We start from the raw sequence: 20,530 nt of genomic DNA, 5'->3' as shown, positions 1-20,530 counted from the left end.
GCATGTTTTAATATTTTTTTAAATAATTGGCTGTGATTATAAAGTCTTTTACACTGGAACAATTAGACTTTTTTTCAACAATTACAAGTTTAGTCATAATTTTTTTTTTTTTTTTACAAATTTAGTAATATTAAATCAAGCTTTTCACAAGTTACAAAAAATCTTGGCATTGAAAAACTTTCTGATTATAATGGATTGATATTGAAATGAGAAATAATATTTTAACACACAAATTTGACAATAAAATCGAAAACAACTTTGATGGACAATTTGTTAAATATGGTGTTAATTATGTTAAGTGAGTGGTTAATAATATAACAAAGTGGCTTGCGGGTACTTACAGTAAAATAATCAAATCTAATGTCATGTCTTGTAATAATTTTGTTGGTCAATTTGGATAGTACGTGTTGATGCTATTTTCAACAACCATAGTCTGTTTGATTGGTGCACTTTAAATTGTATATTTTTTTTTTTCTTCTACTAGTGATTCTATCAACCGTTTTCTTAGTGTTCTTGGTCGCAATACTTCTACAAGGGTTGTAATCTGGCATCCGCCCCCTATTAGAATGATAAAGATTAATGTTGATGTTAGTTCCTTGGTAGTCCCAAGTAATATTGGCTTTGTTGGTTTATCCAAAAATCATCATGGTGAGTGGGATGTATGGCTTTTCCGGCGGACTCAACCATTTCAGTTGTCGAGCTCCTTCCTATTTCTACATTTATATCTGTTGCTTTGTAAAATGGTTTTATAACTTTGATTGTTGATGACGATGAGTGATGATTCTCTTCTCTATCACTCTTGTGCTCCCTTGATCGACCATATCTCCAAGTATAATAACAAGCATTGATCCCTTCCTTGCCTTTAAACACACTTTGAGGGAACGTAGTGAAAGCGCTGATTAATTTGCAAAATATGTAGAGAGAAGAAGTATTCATTTTACATCTTTATCAACTCTTATAATTTTTTGTTTTCATTTTGATCCCCTAACTATAAATGTCTTAATTTGGTCCCATAAGTTTTCCTCCGTTTACTAATGTAGTCATCTCCGTTAATTTTTTAATGTCTAAATTTTTTGATGTGATTTTAACCATTTGATTGCATGTCCATTGTATCTAATTGTGAACCGTCAATACCTAATTTTTTTCACTTTTCTTCATCTTCTCTCTTCTTCTTCCTCATGTCTTCATTAAACCTCAGATTTCCAGCATCACAAGATATCAGTAATCAAAATATCTCAAAAATGAAATCTAATAGAAGAAAGAATAATTCATCCTAATCTCTTTAACCCCTTTAAATCCCCCATTTTCAATTATGAAACTCCTCAATCAACCACAACCGCCGCAAAATCAACCACCACTGTTGTGACAACAACAACAACAACCACCACCACCGCCGTTAATCCTCCAACCAAACCGCACCTCCACCTCATGCGACAGTTATGGATTGAACGAATTGGAATCATTCAAGCAATAATCATTTATTCTTCTTCTAACAAATCGATTTAAAACCCAGAAATTCAATGATCTAGAAGCTTAGATCTAGAACCCAGAAATTCAATAATTCAAAAATAAGAATAAATTAAATGAATTCAAAACCCAGTAAAGGAAATGAAAAGGGAAAGAAGAAGAAAGGGAAAGAAAAAGAAAGAAATGAAGAAAATTAAGGAAAAGGAAAGAAGATGAAAAGGAAAGAAAGGAAAAGAAAAACCAGAAAAGTAAAGAAGAAGAAAAAGGGGAAAGAACGAGAATGAGGGGAGGAGGAAAAAAAGAAAGAAAAAGAAGAAAGAAGAAATTTTTTTGGGCTGGTATGAAAAATGGAGGAAAAATTATGTTGAAGATGATTAAGAAGAGGATGAAGAATGGAGGAAAAATTAGTTAAGGAAAAATTAGTTAATAAATGGTACACTATGGTTCTGTTTGGTAAAAATAGCGGATAATTTTTAGCTGATAAGCTAACTGATAGCTTTTAGCTTATAAGCTAACTGAAGTGTTTGGTAAAAATAGCGGTTCAATTAGCTGATAAATGTAAAATGACATAAAGGGTATTTTTAATTCATAATAAAAATTATATCATTAATTTAAGTATTTGTAATTTTGTAAACTAATTTTTCTTTAAAAAAATACTTTAAATTTATTAATTTAATATATCCTATGTATTATAAATTAAATTAAATTTTATTCACTAAAATTTTATCTTATATTTATTATCATTTAAGTGTTTCTACTTTATAAAGAAAATAACATTTACCTCAAAAAAAAAAAAAAAAGTAGCACTAATAGAGTAATACTAATAACAGAGAATAAAGAAAATAACACTTACCTCAAAAAAATAAAATAAAAAGTAACACTAATTGAATAATAGTATTTTGTTCCGTAAAAAAAAAAACTAAGGTATATATTTTTTCAAAAAAAAAAAAAAAAACCAGCTGATATATATACAAAAATTGGAATAAAGGGATAATAGTCTTTATTACGTAGCTTATTATAAAAATTATAATGGATAAAAATACAATTTAAATGAAATAATAAGGGTAAAATTGGATGAAAAAGTGAGAAGCTATAAGCTCAAACGCTACCTGGAATAGCTTCTGAAAAATAGCTTATAAGCTTGTGAAATAAGCTATAAGCTCATGGTGAAAAAGTGTTACCAAACAGAGCTTTTTTTGTCAAACGAGCTTATAAGCTATAAGCTAAAAGCTCTTTTTTTTGTTTCCCAAACAGACCTTATAAGATAGAATAGGCATGTACAATCCGACGATCCTCTTTTTAACTAAAATATCAAGTGGTTAAAATTAAAAATCTTAGTAAGGTTTATGGTGGACCACCTATAATGTTGGTTCACCTTAGACATTTAATGTTAAAATTAAACGGAAAAGATCAAAATGGTAAACGGCAGAAGAGTTATGGGACCAAATTGAGACAATTTATAGTTAGGGATCAAAATGAAAACCAAAAATAAATTAAGGGATTAAAGGATGTATTAAGCCTATAATTTTTTATTGACTTTTGTAACTTAGAATGTTTGCATACAATATATAATATATGTAGACGTTTCTCCAGTTCAGGACAAAACAAAATCTTTGAAAGCGCGAGGTGAGGACACAAGACTAGGTTCATCACTTCAACATACCACTTTCCTTTTCCACATTTTCCATAGAAATAAACTCCATTTTCCCATTCTTCCTCAAATGCAGTTTGAATTCATTCTCTAGAATAATAACATGAAACTAATGTTGGAGCAAATGGAAAGTATTAAACCCAATTTGAAACATTAGCTAAGAAATTAAAAATAAAGAACCAGGTGCCTAATCATAAATAGGGTCAAACTAAATATTTTATGCAATTCTTTTTTATCAAAAACAATTTATAATGAAAATAATACGCAGTTTAAAAAAAAAAAATACATAGGACGAATTTGTTATCATTATAATGACATTAGACACATTGATTAAAAATTAAAACCAAACAAACTGATTTATTATCAAATAATTATTAAAGCTTTTTCTACAAAACTACTATTAAAGAAATCTATTAATAACAGAATTAGTAATTCTTGACAGTGTTACCATGCGGTTGGTGACTACAACATTCTCAGGAAAAGCTATAGAGTTCGCCACAACAAATTACCCTGCTAAGATCATCAATATAACTTATTGATTTGCAAAATTTTCAATGACAACACAGGTAAAAATTTACGATGATAAAAAAGCAAGGAGACGAAACAAATCCTAGCTAAGCGTCTGATAATCCACTAGCATAATAACAATCAATTCTTTTCTGTAGTTTTACATGGCGGTCAACAAAAATTGTGTAATTAACTACATTGTTGAAAGAAACATTCTGCGTCATGCAACTTGGAGATTCAACAACCAAACAGCATGTAAGTGTTAAGCAATGGAATTTAATCTCGCATTAAGATATGCAAAGTGGATACCTCACACTACACAAGTTACTCGAGCGAACTATCATATCAAGCATGCAAAAAATTCGACTATTATGAGCCACTCAGCTACAATAATCACATTGTATTACCCCAAAAGCACCTAAACTACTACTCTGACAATTAACCAAATTTGTGTGCTTGCCCATGAATTATGTCTCATATTCTAAATCCTTCAGAACACTAGCTTTCAGGTGACGGTGCTCTCAGAAAAGGATTTGAATCCAGCCTTTCACTGCTGCTGCTCATATATTTGCATGTAAGTTTCTGAAAGCGCAACCAAATGAGGGAGTGTTTCTGACACGTGCAAATCCTGCATCTCATACCTAAAAAATCAAGGAGTTAGACCTTAAAATTGTTAAACACCCATTCAGATTTATACATTTTTATACTATTAAAAAATATATAATTTACCATAGTTCTTCTGATTTTCTTTGCACAAATGCCCTATAGGATCCTTCACCAGGTTTGCCATCATGAACAATATTTGCAATCAAATCATATTTAGTGCGCAATTTCTCATTTGCTTTTGGTGTTGGCAAGGGAATGTAATCCTTCAACTCCAGGTTCTTCACAGGAAAGTTGACTGAAACAAACATTCACAGAATTAGGGTGAACTTAGAAATAAGTAGGCTGATAAAAACTATATAATAAATTACAGTTCGTTTCAAGATAAGCTCTCACCTAAAGTAGGATTCTTTTCCACAAAAAAATTGTTCTTAGTAAATCGCCGCATGTGAAGAATCATATACTTAGGCAATCTGGTAACACGATACTGCATCCTTGCTATATGAGGACGGACCACCTCAGTGATAGTCTCACCGTCAAACTTCTTTAGTATGTTAAAGAGTGGAACCTAGAAACCAAACCTTATCAGCAAGCAAGAGAGAGATATGTAAAACACCAATATGCAAAACAAAGATTAACTGAAACTAGAAAAACAAAAATAGGAGGAACTTCATCATAAAATTGTAAAATGAACATAATGTCCTTGCTTCAGAGGGGAATGTCGGGAGTTAACCTGGTGATAGCCTAACTCCCTTAGTTAGTCAATGAAGTTGTTCCAAATGGAACAGCGAGCGGTGCCAAAGGTGGATCCTTAAATCATATTCGGGAGCAAGGAAGGTGAAGTGATCCCTAATTCCCTATCACTAGATAAAATAGGAATCGAAGGAGATCAGCCCGGCAGAATAGGAAGGCAAGTCTGTCACGGAAGCAAGCTCGCTAGCAAGCCATTCTACAAAAAAAATCTTTGAAGCATTTACCTCATGGCGTTTTCGAGGCACAGGGTTCAAACATCATACTACTTAGACTGCACTAAAATGTCAAATGGCCATGGAAAAATATTACGGATTGCAATTTGAATTTATAAACTCCCAGTACTGATATGCACTACTTATATGTAAAGTATTCACCGACATTGACATGGTATTTGCAAAAATTTAACTGAATGCAACAAAAGAAACCATATAAATCATGACCATGCTCAAGACTATTTCATTTGGTTCAATAAACTAAAGTTGTTTTAATAACTTCAATGTCTAAAGGGAAGCAAAGAGCTATGTAGATCTTTGTGAAGTACCTGGGGTATTATATTTTTCTCCATCACATCCTTGAAAAGAGGAGGTGGCGGCAAGTCCAACCCTAACATTAAAAATGGCATTTTTGACGTTTCCTTGGCGGAGGCATTTTTGTTAGGAATATCTTTAACAACCTCAAGTTCACCCTGCAAGCACAGTAAATTTAATACATAAAACATAAGTGACTAGTTACAGTTACAACCAGCTATAATATATCAACGAAAAAAGAAAAAGGAAATTAGTGAATAAAAAAACCTGAAAACACTCATATATTATGCTCATGTTCTTCTTTGGAGGTTTAAGATCAGCATGCAGTGTATTAAGAAGCCATGACACAAACTCAACTGGGTCAGACTGCGCACCTATCCGAAACCGTTTTTTACTAGCTTTCATCACTGCTTGAAGAAACTCATGGGGGCTGACCTGTTGATATGCATGTTAAAGTTAGCATACAAACTTTTAAAAAATATACTCACACAATATATATACCAATGACAGTTCCAGAAACAAACCTGTCCTTTAAAATTTCGTGCATGCCAGATCTTCCTAGTGAGTTCACCAAATCGTTGAACAAGTTGAGATTCACAGTGTTGATAGTTTTCAGGGATAAGAAAAAAATTCCTCAACGGGGTAACTCTCATTAAGGATTGAATTGTTACATTCACAAAATCAGTCTCCTTGATATTATTGAGTCCAACCTGATTTATTTTTATATGATGGATATAGATAAGCCATAAAGCATCAAACTTGAAAATACCAATAAAAAGTAAGCAAAGTTTCATTTTTGCACAAGAAAGAAGAAATATACCATTCCTGGAAGGTAACTAGAACCATCAAGTGCCCTAGACCACTGCTTATTTTTGTCAAGCTGTTCAACATCTTTTGCAGTAAACCTGTAGATAGATATATCCTAGTAGTTAATCTTTAGAATAAGTCGACATATTGACATGGTAAAATGAGGAAAAGGAAATATAAACAATAGCCGACTTATCTTTGAAGGTTTCTATTTAATTCTGAATCAAGGAAAAAAAATTGATCTTTTAGGGTGACTGAAAGTGATCGAATGCGTAACAAAGGTAAGTGTGTAACTGAATTCATTGAGCAAATTTTTTGACACAATGACCAAAACCTACGAAAACAAATGCTTTTGTCTAATCCGTAAATAATTAAGAGAAAAAGTAATAATAATGACCTAAGAAAAAAGCATAAAACGATTATTCCTCGAGATTTTTTTTTTCAGAACCTAAAATGGGATTCCAAGGTCGTCCAACCATCAATGGTGAATCCCTACTACACAGTCAAAGGAGTTGTCCAGGTTTCTGCCCAGCTTTAAGGCTTACCACTGGCCCCGACATGGAGTAGATCGTATGCACATAACCACCACTGAGGATTCAGTTTCATGCCTATCCAAAGTGTGTGTCCAAGTCATTAAGCAAAGGCTCAAATCTGATATTCTAACAAAACGTTGTATAGGCAAATGACCACCGCAGTCACAATCCTGGGTGAATATACTTGCTCATTTGGAAGGTCTGTAGCTTGAATTTTGAAATGAATGAATAGAAATATTTCTTTTTTCAGGAGATGTAAGGGCACAAAAGGACACAACTGCCTAGGCAATTAGCAGATACATTGAACAAAAGATGAAAAATATAATAGACCCCAGACATTCTATTTTTGAAAGATTGTGTGCAGCAAACAATGGCAAATGAACAAATTAGACGAACCTTGGGTTCAGGACATGCCGAATGTCATCTAATGAAGGATCATCAATTTCATAGCCATCGGGAAGACAGAAGACCTTTTCAGTCAGGAGATTGATATAAACATGGTGTCCAGCTTCCAGACTATGCGTATAGGCATGAGACTTTTTCCCTCTACCTTGGTAATACTTACCACAAACCAAACATGCATACACATTTAAATTTGACAAAGACACAGAACAGAACTTCTCAAAGTCAAAATCCAAAACCTGCACACAAAATGATACAAAAGTCAAATACATACATATGCAAACTAGCAAAACATTTATCTACAATGCACCAGATGAATAAAATACCTGTCTATTAACAGTATCAAGATAAGGACAGTCTTTCCGGACCTCCACCTGGCGACTACTTCTTCCACCAAATAGTTGTTGATTTGAATCTTCTTCTTCATCACTATCATCATCCCCTTCATATTTATGCCCATTCTGTTGAGACTCACCATTCCTTTTGTCACTAACAGCACCCTTAGCCCTTTGATAGTAATCTTCCTCCTCATCAATGTCAGCATAGTTATTAGCCAACCCAGAAAGAGGATTTGCAATGTTGACGGGAGGAGGAGAGGGGGAAGAGTCCTCGTCCACTCTTTGCCTTTTTGATTCAAAATCAAGTCCTTCCTCCTCAACCCTATCACCAGTTGCCCTTTCCCTTTTTGATGCCATGTTCTTTGCTAAAAAACTTTCAAATCAGCTACAAATACAGCAAACAAAGAGATGCTCCTACAAAAACACGGTTGCGCTTTCAAAGTAAGCCATCAAGTGTAATACACATAAACATTTTAACATTAACTACGCAAAAATAATAATAAAAGAACAAGCGACAGAAAGGGCAAAAAAAAGCGAAGCAAGTTCAGTATCGGTAGACTCGTGGGAGGTAGTGGCAGGGACGGAACAAACCAATGGTGGAAATATAGAGGTTCCCTAGAGAAAAGTGTGATGATTGTGGCAGGGACATAATAGCTGCATTTCTACGAATCTAAAGTCTAGGGTTCTGAGTACATATAGCGCCAATGATTCAGTGAACTGTGAAAGATAATTAAACACTTTGTTCCAATTTAGGAAATAAATGGTTAACCTGAAGAGCAGGGCCAAAAACGGCATTGTGGAAGAAATGGATAACAATTAATTGCATCCCATCTTTTACGGTTACAACCAAATCATAAAGAATAAGTTCAAAAAGTGTATATAGCATACAACTAATATAGTTGTTCAAGTCAGAGATTCAAGAAACAACAATAAACAATTTCTTGAGTCACATTTTTTTTGGAAATAAAGTTGCATTTTATTGTCCATTATAAAGAGCTATGAAGCACAAACCCAGACACGAACGACAATCCAAATTTGAACTTTTTTTCGAACAACTTATAATATTTATGAAACAAAACAAACAAAGGCATGGCAGTAGCAAAACAAAACAAACAGCCTACGGAATCTTTCGATCCCATTCATATTTCAATTGAAGCATGAACTGTATCGCTATTCATTTCCAATTTTACAATTAACAATTCTCAATACCCAATTCTGAAACCCTAAAAAAATCCCAATTCTCAATTCTAAAACACTAAAGCAAGCAATTGGAGAAGGAATGAGAAATTAGAGAATCAATTGGCTTACCTTGGCTTAGAGTGAGAACTGAGAGAGAGAGAGGGGGAGAGGGAGAGAGAGAGAGAGAGAGAGAGAGAGAGAGAGAGAGAGAGAGAGAGAGATATTGGGTTTGATGAAGAAAGTGGAAGAGAGAAGAAGATGCTGCTGAGAGCGGAAGAAGCTTGTCTACTGGGTTTGTATGTTGTGAGAAGAGAAGAGAAGGGCCTGTGTTGACTTATTTGAGCTTATCTACCAACACAAGTTTTGTGAGATTGCTTGAGAGAACTTATGAAAACAGCTTATGACAATTTTCAAAAGCATTTTTGAGCTTAATTTCATAACTTCTCTAATATAGCTTGTAAAACGGGATTGAGTAACGCAACTGGTTTGAACTAACGGATACAGAGGAGAAAAAAAACTCATCTAACAACTAATACTAACATTTGTCATTCAAAAAAAAAAAAAAACTTACAAAAACAAATATACAAAATCATTATAACTTAATTTTACATTTTGCTATAGAAAAAGCGCTTATATACAAAACGATTTCTACATTTGAGCATGGACGGTAAAACAATTTGTGTTAATTTGATAAATTAGATACATGATAACAATGTTTTCTTCCTCAGAAGATTCACGAAAAGAGAGAAACTTACAAAGAGAAGCAGGTGAACGGTGTGGGTGAAAGAGATGAGAAGCAGTTGAGAGTAGGAAGACGATGCGGGACTCCAATTTCTGGAACCTATTTCTAGAACCTTCTTCTTCTTCTTCTCAATTTCTGCTTTGTGGCTCCTCCTTACTCAGGGATTCATGATTCATCGATGGCTTTCTTCCCAATTTTATGTGGGCTTTTTTGTATTACACAAGGCCCATTTCTTCTACTACCCCAAATCTACACTGTTTGGTAACACCCATTTAGCTCTTAGCTTATAGCTTATAAGCTCGTTTGACAGAAAAAGTTCTGTTTGTTAACACTTTTTCGCCATGAGCTTATAGCTTATTTCACGAGCTAATAATTTATTTTTCAGAAGCTATTCCGGGTCTGTTTGGTAACACCCAAAAAAGAGCTTTTAGCTCTTACCTTATAGCTTTTAAGCTCGTTTGACAAGAAAAGCTCTGTTTGGTAACACTTTTTCACCACGAGCTTATAGCTTATTTCACCATGAAAGTGGTATTAATTAGAGTTATAAAGGGAAAAAAAATAATTAATGATGTATTGAAAAGTGAAATGGTTCACTTATTTTGGGACACTTTTTTTTTATTAAAAATGGCTCAGTTATTATGGGACGAAGGAAGTATTATTTTTATTGAAAATTGAGGGCAGTTTTGGAAAGAGAAAAAGTCAGCCCAAAAGAGCTGAAAGAGGTTATTTTCTTTATATATAGTATATAATAGATATTAGGTTGTCCCTGGTGCGATACGAATGTTGAGGATGACTGACTTGCTTTTGTGGGTTGTACGGTGGCGCATGAGAGTTGGTATTGGGCAGGACTTTCAACTATGATGCAAAGACGAGTTGGAACTGAAAGCAGTTTGACAGATTTTGTTTATGATATATGTTGTTCAGAAAGCCGAGACATTGTTGCTCGCGTGGCTTTATTTATTTGGCAAATTTGGGCAGCACATAATGATGTCGTTTGGAATGACAGTCATCATACTTCAAAAAGCATTGGAAGGACAACACTAGATGCATGGCAGCAATGGAAAGAGGTTCATAAACATTCATCACCACCGGGTGTGCAACATGGGCATAATAGAATGCAAGGTAATATCTCAGTTTGGAAGAAACCGAGTGAGACATGGTTGAAGTGTAATGTGGATGCCGCGTTCCATGATCGTAACCCTCTTACATCTTTTGTTGTTGTGTTAGAGGCTCCCGTGGGCAATTTATTCGGGCTCAAACAAAATGGCAGCGGGCAAATATGACTGTTTTGGAGGGAGAGGCAGTAGCCTTACTCGATGTCATTCACTTTGCTGATGTGAACAGATGGAACCGTGTTGTCTTCGAGTCTGACTACGCTACTCTAGTGCAAGCTCTATCATCTTCGGGCCATGGTGATTCAGAATTCTATGTTATTGTTTCTAGTATTATTTATCAGCTATCTTTACATTTCCACTTCGAGATGAAGTTTGTTAGGAGACAAGCGAACATGGTTGCTCATACTTTAGCTAGGGCGACCTGTTCTTTGGCTAATCACCGCATTTTTTATTCTTATCATTCTTTTATTGAACATTGATTGATTAATAATAATAGTTAACTCTGCTTTGGTAAAAAAAAAATAGATATTAGGTTGTTGTTTTCTTTAGTTAGTACTTAGTACAGAAGCAAAAAAAAAAAAGTTTATAATATTTTTTAGAGAATGATATAATATATTTATTGTTAGAACTTTGTTATTTTATATAACAAGTATGAACAAAAAATGAAAAGAACGGCTGTAAGAAAAACAAGAAGAAGAAAAAAAAGTATATTGTGTTTTTAATAAATATTGATTATTTATTACAAAAAGGTAATAAAAGAAGAAAAGTTGGGATCCTGGGAGCTGAACCCATATCCTTTGGAGTTCTGACAAAAATACTACCGCTAGACCCAATCTACACAAATGATAACATAGGCGCGTTAATACAATATATTCTCTTTATATCTGCATTATAAAACTAAAAAAAAATATTTTGCACCCCAAACTTTGGAGGGCCAGCTCACTGCCAAAGAACGGTCGTGCTCACTCCTATACTACTGGTACTTGCTTTTCCAGTGAGCAAGAATAAAAGTGTAGTTATTGATGACGAGCAATAGAATAAAAAGCATGCATAGGAGCATAGTACATAAGCAAATAACCTCTACTTTTCAACATGAACGTATATATTCCTATATTTTTAAAGAAATGATGTATCATATCGGATACACAAAGTGTCGGTACAATCATATGTAATTAATCTTTTGTATCAAATTGATAACTAGATATGTCTAGAACTAAATGAATAACCTTGTGTATCAAATCGATTAACTAAAAAATGTCTAGAACTAAATGGTCTAGAATTATGTTGTTAATTGCCTCTTTACAAATTCAAATATGACACAATCCAAGTCAATCATCAAGCCTCTCGAAAAAGTAAAGATAGCCCATGTCCTTGGGAGGACGATGGACAGCACCAACAATGTTGTCGTCGAAAAGAACCCATCTATCAAGTTTACGGACATATGCAATATAGTGACCAGTATCCATTGATGATCCAACGTGACTGACAAATCCCAGTAGTTGATATCCTGAGGAAAGCCAAAAAGAGAAAAATTCATTAAACCACATGTCAAAGTAATAAATCCAAAATATGATCTAATAAAGCCAGAAAGTTATTATTAAAAAAGAAAGTATTATTAATAAATCCAAAAAGTATTATCTCAGGAGCAACAACAATCACAAAATGAGAAACTTCAATGTACAGATACAAACTAGCAATAGCTAGCCTCCAAAATCAATCCAGAACTTATCATCATGGCATAGGCTCTGCAGCCCTTTGGCAATATTTCAACCCACTTACTTCTATAGAAGCATATGTCGCTAATGATCCAAACCAATTCTGCCAATGCAAATCTGTCATTTTATATGGACTTTGGTTCCATCCTTTTTTTAACTGGTCTGAATGTACGTGAAGCATCAATATCAAAAGTAATTGAGAAATGAAATTAACTCACTTCCTTTTCCATCAGGGAGATATTCATCGGTCACATGTGTATCTGAATAGAGCTCTTCCCCAGGTTGACGACCCTTGCTGCGCATACCACTGATATCTAAGATCTTAGGAACAGCAACTGATACATCTGAAAAAACAACAGTTCTTAATAACAAAGATGTAAAAAAAAAAAAAAGAATAATTAAACAGTAGATTTAGTGACTTAACAAAGTACCAAGCTTTTTCAGTACACCCTGTTCCATAACATATCTTTGCATGTGCAACACCAAGTAAGCAGGGAAGGACGTCAGGCTAACTGATCTACAAATTATAGTGTGTTTTAAGATCATCAAAACAATAATTTAATAGATGATCTCAAGAGAGTGGCTTTAAAAGATTCGTTTGGTTTGAGAAAATGTTTTTTATTTTCATTTTTCAAATACAAGTCTGTTAACAAAAATAGAATCAAAATAATGTGACAATTTTGTAATCAACAGTGAAAACAAAACATTTTCCCAAACCAAAGTAGCCAAGCTGACATTTTTATAATTGAAAGGCAAAACAGAACATTTTGTTAGAGCTCTAATAAACAGTAATTATTCAGTTATTCATCCTATTGCTTACTTCATCGCGGTTGTCTTAGTCTGCAAAGCGGTGTTGTAAAAATCATGCACTTCCACAGGAGCTGAGAAATTTGCAAGGCAATTCTAAACGTACCCTTGGAAGTGCAAACTCATCATCGGGCCTGATGAATAAAATATGATAACCAAAGCCTGGATAGGTCCAAAAGAAAAAGAAAAAACAAAGATTCCTAGATATTTGAACTTACATTACTGCTTCATGCAATGGGATATTCAGAGAAAGAATGTAGTCATAGCTTCTATTGTACGCAACTTTTCCAGATGAACACACGATTCGGTGTTCAACACCAAACTTAGATCCAGATACAGGATCAGCGTAACCGCCATAGCTCTCTCGGTTCACTTTGTTGAAAAAATGAAGTAAATATTCGGCAGCATCCTAACATTAAATTGCAATCAAGCGGTTAGAGAATAGTGAAGAAAAGATGCCTCTAAGTATAACAATGTAAATACCGGTTGTCAAAATTGCAACCAAGTAGGTACTACACAGCTTATCAAAAACCAAAAGCAAGTATTATACGGCAAAATATCTGTTGTCGCGTAGATGAAAACTCTGAATGGCCGTCTGCAACTACAGCCTTGAACATCTGTGGTGGTATCCCTTCCTGCACCTACTCAACATATTCAAACCACTCAAATCAAATCTCATTCTACAGCAAATACAGCTTTGCAACATATTCAACCTCACTCTTATCAAATCTCATGCCCCCCCGCCCCTAAAACAGCACGCAAGGATAACAATAATGCTCAAAAGAGTTCTAGAAAACTTACAACAGATACAGGGGTGGTGACAGAGTTTGCATTCTGAAAGAAAGAATATAATATAAAAAATAAGGAAGACTCTAAACAATCTTTTAAGAGATATATGATAACTGGTACGTACTGTTACTACTGGACCAGAATATTTGCCAACACTGAATGCATTTGCCAACACTGAATGCATTTGCCATTTATATGATAAGTTCAGTAGGACATCAATAACAACAAAAACTCTTAAAAGGTCGGAAGGCAATAACACTTGTCTGTGAATCAAATTCACCGGTAAATAAACAATGAAACCAAAAACAGAAGGCAATAAATACCCTCTCGGGCAAAAGGTCGGAAGGAAATGGTAGAGAAACATGATCAGGGAATACACCAGTTGCTCTATAATCCACTCCATATTGGTAATCCAGTCCGCGGTAAAAAATAAAGATTGTGTGAGTCTCATCATATTGAGTATCATTGTCATCCAATCCCCTACCTACAAATGAACACAATGGATAAAATCATGTTATCCATAAAAAATATTAGTAAAAAAAACCAACAACTACACAGCCGTAGCCCTAATTGACCAAAATCAATCTTTATCTTTACATTACACAATTGTAACACATTCCTAAGGCTAGTTTTTACAAGTGGCAATTTTTAAGTAATGCCACATCAGAATCATATCATATCATAAATTACACGATTGTAACACATTCCTAAGGCTAGTTTTTAATAGTGGCAATTTTTAAGCAATGCCACATCAGAATCATACATTCATTAAACAACAAAAATTTATTCTAAAATAGCATTCACATTACAACCATCACATTAGAATTTTTATTTTTTATTTAAAACAACTTTTACTAGTAACTCAAATTCAAAAGTTTCCCCCAACATTGGCTCCCAAATTCAAATTCAAATATTTTGCCAAAACAAGCAATTTCCCTCACAAACAAAAGTAGACAAAAATAAAGCAAAGCAAGATAAATGAAAAAAATAGAGGCAAAAAGAACCATTTTTGCTCTTGTCCGCTCCGCTCATACATACAACTCACACCATAACCCATTTTCAAGCAAACCCTTAAACCAAATCTCTCTCTCTCTTTCTCACACACACACATGAAATATCTCCCTCTCTCTGACACAAAACCCTCAATTTCAAACCCAACTATCGGTGCCTCTCTCACAGACACAAACAGAACCCATGTTCAACATCATGTCGCCGCCTTCAAGTTCTGTTTCCATTTTCCTTTTTGTTCTGCTAAATAGGTTTTTTGTTCGTTTGCTTCTATTGCAGGATTGAGAAGAATGAAACCAAGGTGCCATTTAATTTGGGAAAGGAGAGTTCTTTCCCACCATGGGAAAGTTGATCATATCTATTAGATTAAATGAGGAACATATTCCTATCATACTCTCTCAACCACTAGATTATTTTTTTATACTATCTTTCACACTCTCTCTTTCATGTCCCCACACACCCATACCACCACCACTAAATCACAAATTCAACAACCACTTTGACCACCACTGCACCACCACACACCACCATGGTTGCTGTCGGAAAACTTGTTAGCGTACGATTTTTAAAATAGGAAGACCAAAACATCATTTTCTTTTTAAATAGAAAGACCAAAAATACATTTAAACCTTACTTTTTTAACATTTTTTCTTTTTTTTTCTTTTTTTATGCTTCCAGAACCCATTTGTTTTTTTATATAAAAAAAACAGAAGAAAAATAATATAATTCAAAATTATATAATACAATCATTTTACCTGGAGAGAAACGGATTAATTGGATTAAAAAAAACACAATCACAAACAGGTATAGTTTATGCGATGGTGATTGGAATTCGAACAACAAGATAATTATGCATCCCTCTAAAATAAACTATGAACAAAATAATATAGCATCCCTCTAAAAAAATATTAATATAATATTGCATTGTTAAGTTAATTTAGATTCTTTATAGGAAAATTTGCAGGTACCCTTGAGTTTTGATTAAAATGATGGTGCCATTTAATTTGGGAAAGGAGAGTTCTTTCCGGCAGCAACCATGGTGGTGTGTGGTGGTGCAGTGGTGGCCAAAGTGGTTGTTGAATTTGTGATTTAGTGGTGGTTGTATGGTGTGTGGGGACATGAAAAAGAGAGTGTGAAAGATAGTATAAAAAAATAATCTAGTGGTTGAGAGAGTATGATAGGAATATGTTCCTCATTTAATCTAATGGACATGATCAACTTTCCCAAGATGGAAAAGAACTCTCATTTCCCAAATTAAATGGCACTTGAAACCAATGAGTGGCCATGAAGTTGATGGTAAGTAAGTTTAGTTCTGTTTATAGACTGTTATTGAGTTATGTATTTTTTAAAGGTTGCTATTTTGTTGGTTATAAGGTTGTCATATGTGTTTGAATCATTTCCCTGTCACTGTGATTTGAGGAAACTCGTGAATTGAGGTTCATGAGTATATTAATGTTTACAATAGGTGCTTAACAACAATATGCAAATAAATCCAATAGCTGAGTCATATTTTCATATTTGAAAAACTATTAAGTAATGAGTTTTAAATTTCATCAGTTTACTCGGATGATGTATATGTTACTTACAACACAAGAATTTATCCATCTTAGAGTCATATACTATATAATAAATGAGTTTCATCATGTTGCTGAGAGGAAGATATATGTTGCTCACAACTCAAAAGAATCTATCCAGGGGATGTATTGGATTAGGATTCTATGAGATTTTAAAAGACTTTTTAATTATGAAAAAGTTTTGTGGTATTCAATCAAGACTTTTTGCAATTTAAAAAAAGTCTTGTGGTATTAGATTAAAACTCTTTGTCATTTTAAAAAAGTCTTGAGGTATTCAATCAAGACTTTTCATCACTTAAAAAAAGTCTTGTGGTATTCAAAATCATTCAAATTTCGAAAGATTGTTTAATAAATTGGATTTTGATGGATTTTGTGGTTTTAAAAGTTACTCTCTCTCTCTCTCTCTAGTAAAATTGGAAGGTTTAACGAGTTTAACTGAGTTAACACTCGGTAAACTCGTGTAACTCGACCGATTTGTAATGGCTGACACAATATTTTTTTTTGAAAGATTTGTAAGTGCTGGCATAATTTTAAATATGTACAATTGAATTTTGTGGGAATAACATTTTTAACAAATAAAAAATGTGTATTGAGAATAATGTGTTATAGTGTTTTTTAGTCCCTTAAAATCTTATAAAATTCTTAAAATTTGAAAATCAATGGTAAAAGATTTTTTTATTGGTTTTATTTTTCTTTATTCAAACGCTATAATTTATTTGTTCATTATTTTTATCATTCACGCTTCTAAATTTGTTCTTTTTCACCTAAAATTCATTGAATCATTTGAAATTTTAAAATCACATAAAATCCTTAAAAGTCAGTGTGATAAATCCTTTAAAATCTTGAGTGTATAAAGTCTTTTACATAAAAAGTCTTTTAAAATCTCATAGAATCAATACAATCTCACACAGTCTTTTAAAATCTTAAAGACTTTTTTTATTAAAATAGTCTTTTAAAATCCTAATCCAATTCACCCTTTGAATCATATTTTCACTTTGAGATGATTAAACACATAATTTATATGGAATAAGTGTTGGAAGCAAATAATTATTCGAATCACATTTGACGAGTCAGATAATTCTGAAAATACTTGCAACTAATTTCTAATGATTGAATTTCAAATTTCAGGGATGGATGAGACCAAATGTAAACCACTTAATGTGTCAAAAGAGGCTGATATTTATGCTCAACAGTGGTATTTTTTTTTTTTTTTGGTAGATAGACAAAATGGCAAAGTCATCATAAACTCACACACACAAGTGGAGGTACCAGGGTTCGAACCCTGGTCATGACATCCGGCCTAACAAATTCGGCATTTTGCTAGTTGAGCTAGGACTTCTGGATCAGTGGTATTTTGTTATTCTAACCAAGAATGGAATAACAAATTCCATATAAAAATATAAATATAAAATGTTAACGAGATTAGTGGGACCTATTAGCGAGTCTTGCATGTTAAGACAAAAAAAATGGTAGCTTGGCTTCGTTCCAAAAATCTACATGGAGTAATTGAAACGGAGGGAGTAATTGAACGGAGGAGATCATTCAGATTCGGTATTGTGTTCTTGCTTGAAGCAGATTTGAGGAGAAGAACATACTGGAGTATCAAAAGATAAAGAGCATTTGTTCTTGTAGATGCGATCATTAGGCTCTGGAATTCGAACATGGTTTTGATATATTTCGAGCAAATACCTTTTTCCTTGGAGCGAATTCAGTGCTGAAAGGTTACCGAGGAGATCATTCAGATTCGGCATTGTGTTCTTGCTTGAAGCGGATTTGAGGAGAAGAACTTACTGGAGTATCAAAAGATAAAGAGCATTCGTTCTTGTAGATGCGATCATTAGGCTCTGGAATTCGAACGCGGTTTTGATATATTTCGAGCAAATACCTTTTTCCTTGGAGCGAATTCAGTGCTGAAAGGTTACCGAGGAGATCATTCAGATTCGGCATTGTGTTCTTGCTTGAAGCGGATTTGAGGAGAAGAACTTACTGGAGTATCAAAAGATAAAGAGCATTCGTTCTTGTGGATGCGATCATTAGGCTCTGGAATTTGAACGCGGTTTTGATATATTTCGAGCAAATACCTTTTTCCTTGGAGCGAATTCAGTGCTGAAAGGTTACCGAGGAGATCATTCAGATTCGGCATTGTGTTCTTGCTTGAAGCGGATTTGAGGAGAAGAACTTACTGGAGTATCAAAAGATAAAGAGCATTCGTTCTTGTAGATGCGATCATTAGGCTCTGGAATTCGAACGCGGTTTTGATATATTTCGAGCAAATACCTTTTTCCTTGGAGCGAATTCAGTGCTGAAAGGTTACCGAGGAGATCATTCAGATTCGGCATTGTGTTCTTGCTTGAAGCGGATTTGAGGAGAAGAACTTACTGGAGTATCAAAAGATAAAGAGCATTCGTTCTTGTGGATGCGATCATTAGGCTCTGGAATTTGAACGCGGTTTTGATATATTTCGAGCAAATACCTTTTTCCTTGGAGCGAATCCAGTGCTGAAAGGTTACCGAGGAGATCATTCAGATTCGGCATTGTGTTCTTGCTTGAAGCGGATTTGAGGAGAAGAACTTACTGGAGTATCAAAAGATAAAGAGCATTCGTTCTTGTAGATGCGATCATTAGGCTCTGGAATTCGAACGCGGTTTTGATATATTTCGAGCAAATACCTTTTTCCTTGGAGCGAATTCAGTGCTGAAAGGTTACCGAGGAGATCATTCAAATTCGGCATTGTGTTCTTGCTTGAAGCGGATTTGAGGAGAAGAACTTACTGGAGTATCAAAAGATAAAGAGCATTCGTTCTTGTAGATGCGATCATTAGGCTCTGGAATTCGAACGCGGTTTTGATATATTTCGAGCAAATACCTTTTTCCTTGGAGCGAATTCAGTGCTGAAAGGTTACCGAGGAGATCATTCAAATTCGGCATTGTGTTCTTGCTTGAAGCGGATTTGAGGAGAAGAACTTACTGGAGTATCAAAAGATAAAGAGCATTCGTTCTTGTAGATGCGATCATTAGGCTCTGGAATTCGAACGCGGTTTTGATATATTTCGAGCAAATACCTTTTTCCTTGGAGCGAATTCAGTGCTGAAAGGTTACCGAGGAGATCATTCAGATTCGGCATTGTGTTCTTGCTTGAAGACGCCATGAAAATGGAAGAATTAGGGTTTTGGGATAGAAATTGGGGGTTTTAGAGAGATATGTACGAATGTGTGAGCTTATGAGCGTGAATAAGCTTCATTTTGTATTTTGAACGAAAAGAGCTTGTGACTTCTAAAAACGGTTGGCGAGGAGGAGTATAAAATATAGAACTTCTACCGTACATCCGTAAATTAAGGTGTACCGGAGTATTATTTTTATGGAATAAAGTGTTATTTGTTGATATTTATATTTTAAAAAATGTCATTTCATAAGAAAAAACATTATTTCATTGTTTATAAAAATTATACTAATTTTTTTTTTTTACATTTTATTGTAAAAAATAATCAAAATTCTCTATTATGAGTATCAGAAAAATTTAATTTAATTTCTTCGATATTTTTGGTAAATAAGATTTAATTATTATAATTATAGGTGATAGAAAATAACTTTTTTCTTCAAAAAATAACATATTTAACTATTAATTTATTGATTTGGTGTACCAATACACTCAAAATTTTTGATGTACCATAGAATTTGCCTTCAAACTATGGTATTTTTTTTTATAAAAAAGAAGTAATTTAAAAATAAAATAAAATAAAAAACTAAAAGGAGTCCTATATTAATATAGGTCCTATATCATAACTTTTAGAGGCCAAAAGCAACAATTTTGAAATTTATAAGGATGATTCAAAATAAAAAGACTTGCTTGCATAGACTAAAGCAAAAAAAAAAAAAAAATTGTTATAATTGAAGGGACTAAAATCCAATCTTGCTTAGGTGTTAGTGTCTTTTTTGGCTATAAGCTGACATGCCCTCCAATTGGAGAAGGAGCATACAACCAGTTGTGGTGGTACAATTCCCCAACAAAGGAGG

The 20,530-nt window shown here is 33.8% G+C and overlaps 2 protein-coding genes across 6 annotated transcripts; both read right to left on the bottom strand.

The window, feature by feature from the left end:
* Window positions 1-3,713: 3,713 nt before the first annotated feature.
* On the bottom strand, window positions 3,714-9,709 carry LOC11437744 (U4/U6.U5 tri-snRNP-associated protein 2). 2 transcript variants are annotated; one of them, XM_024782456.2, is made up of 10 exons: window positions 9,523-9,709; window positions 7,577-8,013; window positions 7,245-7,489; window positions 6,329-6,413; window positions 6,033-6,218; window positions 5,776-5,943; window positions 5,523-5,666; window positions 4,625-4,796; window positions 4,355-4,526; window positions 3,714-4,266 (listed from the first exon to the last, which is right to left on the bottom strand). In XM_024782456.2, exons 2-10 carry the CDS (start codon window positions 7,943-7,945, stop codon window positions 4,173-4,175), a joined length of 1,635 nt encoding a protein of 544 aa, XP_024638224.1. In that variant the 5' UTR covers window positions 7,946-8,013; window positions 9,523-9,709; the 3' UTR covers window positions 3,714-4,172. The 2 variants fall into 2 exon arrangements, with proteins under 2 accessions (XP_024638224.1, XP_003607389.1); XM_003607341.4 differs by having other exon boundaries at window positions 3,753-4,266; window positions 7,577-8,002.
* Window positions 9,710-11,908: 2,199 nt separating this feature from the next.
* LOC25492884 (ubiquitin carboxyl-terminal hydrolase 14) lies at window positions 11,909-14,744 on the bottom strand. Of its 4 annotated transcripts, XR_003011350.2 has the most exons (8): window positions 14,060-14,740; window positions 13,948-13,980; window positions 13,697-13,787; window positions 13,365-13,555; window positions 13,160-13,280; window positions 12,771-12,856; window positions 12,558-12,683; window positions 11,909-12,131 (listed from the first exon to the last, which is right to left on the bottom strand). XR_003011350.2 is itself a non-coding variant. In XM_024781789.2 (6 exons), exons 3-6 carry the CDS (start codon window positions 13,162-13,164, stop codon window positions 11,953-11,955), a joined length of 396 nt encoding a protein of 131 aa, XP_024637557.1. In that variant the 5' UTR covers window positions 13,165-13,280; window positions 13,365-13,980; window positions 14,060-14,707; the 3' UTR covers window positions 11,909-11,952. The 4 variants fall into 4 exon arrangements, 1 of the variants encoding a protein (XP_024637557.1); XR_003011349.2 differs by having other exon boundaries at window positions 13,697-13,980; window positions 14,060-14,744; XR_003011348.2 differs by having other exon boundaries at window positions 13,365-13,787; window positions 14,060-14,743.
* Between the last annotated feature and the right edge of the window lie 5,786 nt (window positions 14,745-20,530).

The sequence above is a fragment of the Medicago truncatula genome, chromosome 4 (genome assembly GCF_003473485.1).
Source record: "Medicago truncatula cultivar Jemalong A17 chromosome 4, MtrunA17r5.0-ANR, whole genome shotgun sequence".
Classification (NCBI taxonomy): Eukaryota; Viridiplantae; Streptophyta; class Magnoliopsida; order Fabales; family Fabaceae; genus Medicago; species Medicago truncatula.
Note: the sequence above shows the minus strand (reverse complement) of the source record. Positions and strands in the feature narration are given on the sequence as shown.

Excerpts from the sequence above, each read along its gene's own strand:
- LOC25492884 (XM_024781789.2), bottom strand. Across the intron at positions 12,684-12,770 it reads GGGTGTACTGAAAAAGCTTG|ATGTATCAGTTGCTGTTCCT; the intron begins GTACTTTGTTAA and ends TTGTTTTTTCAG. Across the intron at positions 12,132-12,557 it reads TCTCCCTGATGGAAAAGGAA|GATATCAACTACTGGGATTT; the intron begins GTGAGTTAATTT and ends GGCTTTCCTCAG.
- LOC11437744 (XM_024782456.2), bottom strand. The coding sequence starts at position 7,945 with ATGGCATCAAAAAGGGAAAGGGCAACTGGTGATAGGGTTGAGGAGGAA. Across the intron at positions 4,797-5,522 it reads AGAAAAATATAATACCCCAG|GTTCCACTCTTTAACATACT; the intron begins GTACTTCACAAA and ends TTTGGTTTCTAG. Across the intron at positions 4,267-4,354 it reads AGAAAATCAGAAGAACTATG|GTATGAGATGCAGGATTTGC; the intron begins GTAAATTATATA and ends TTGATTTTTTAG.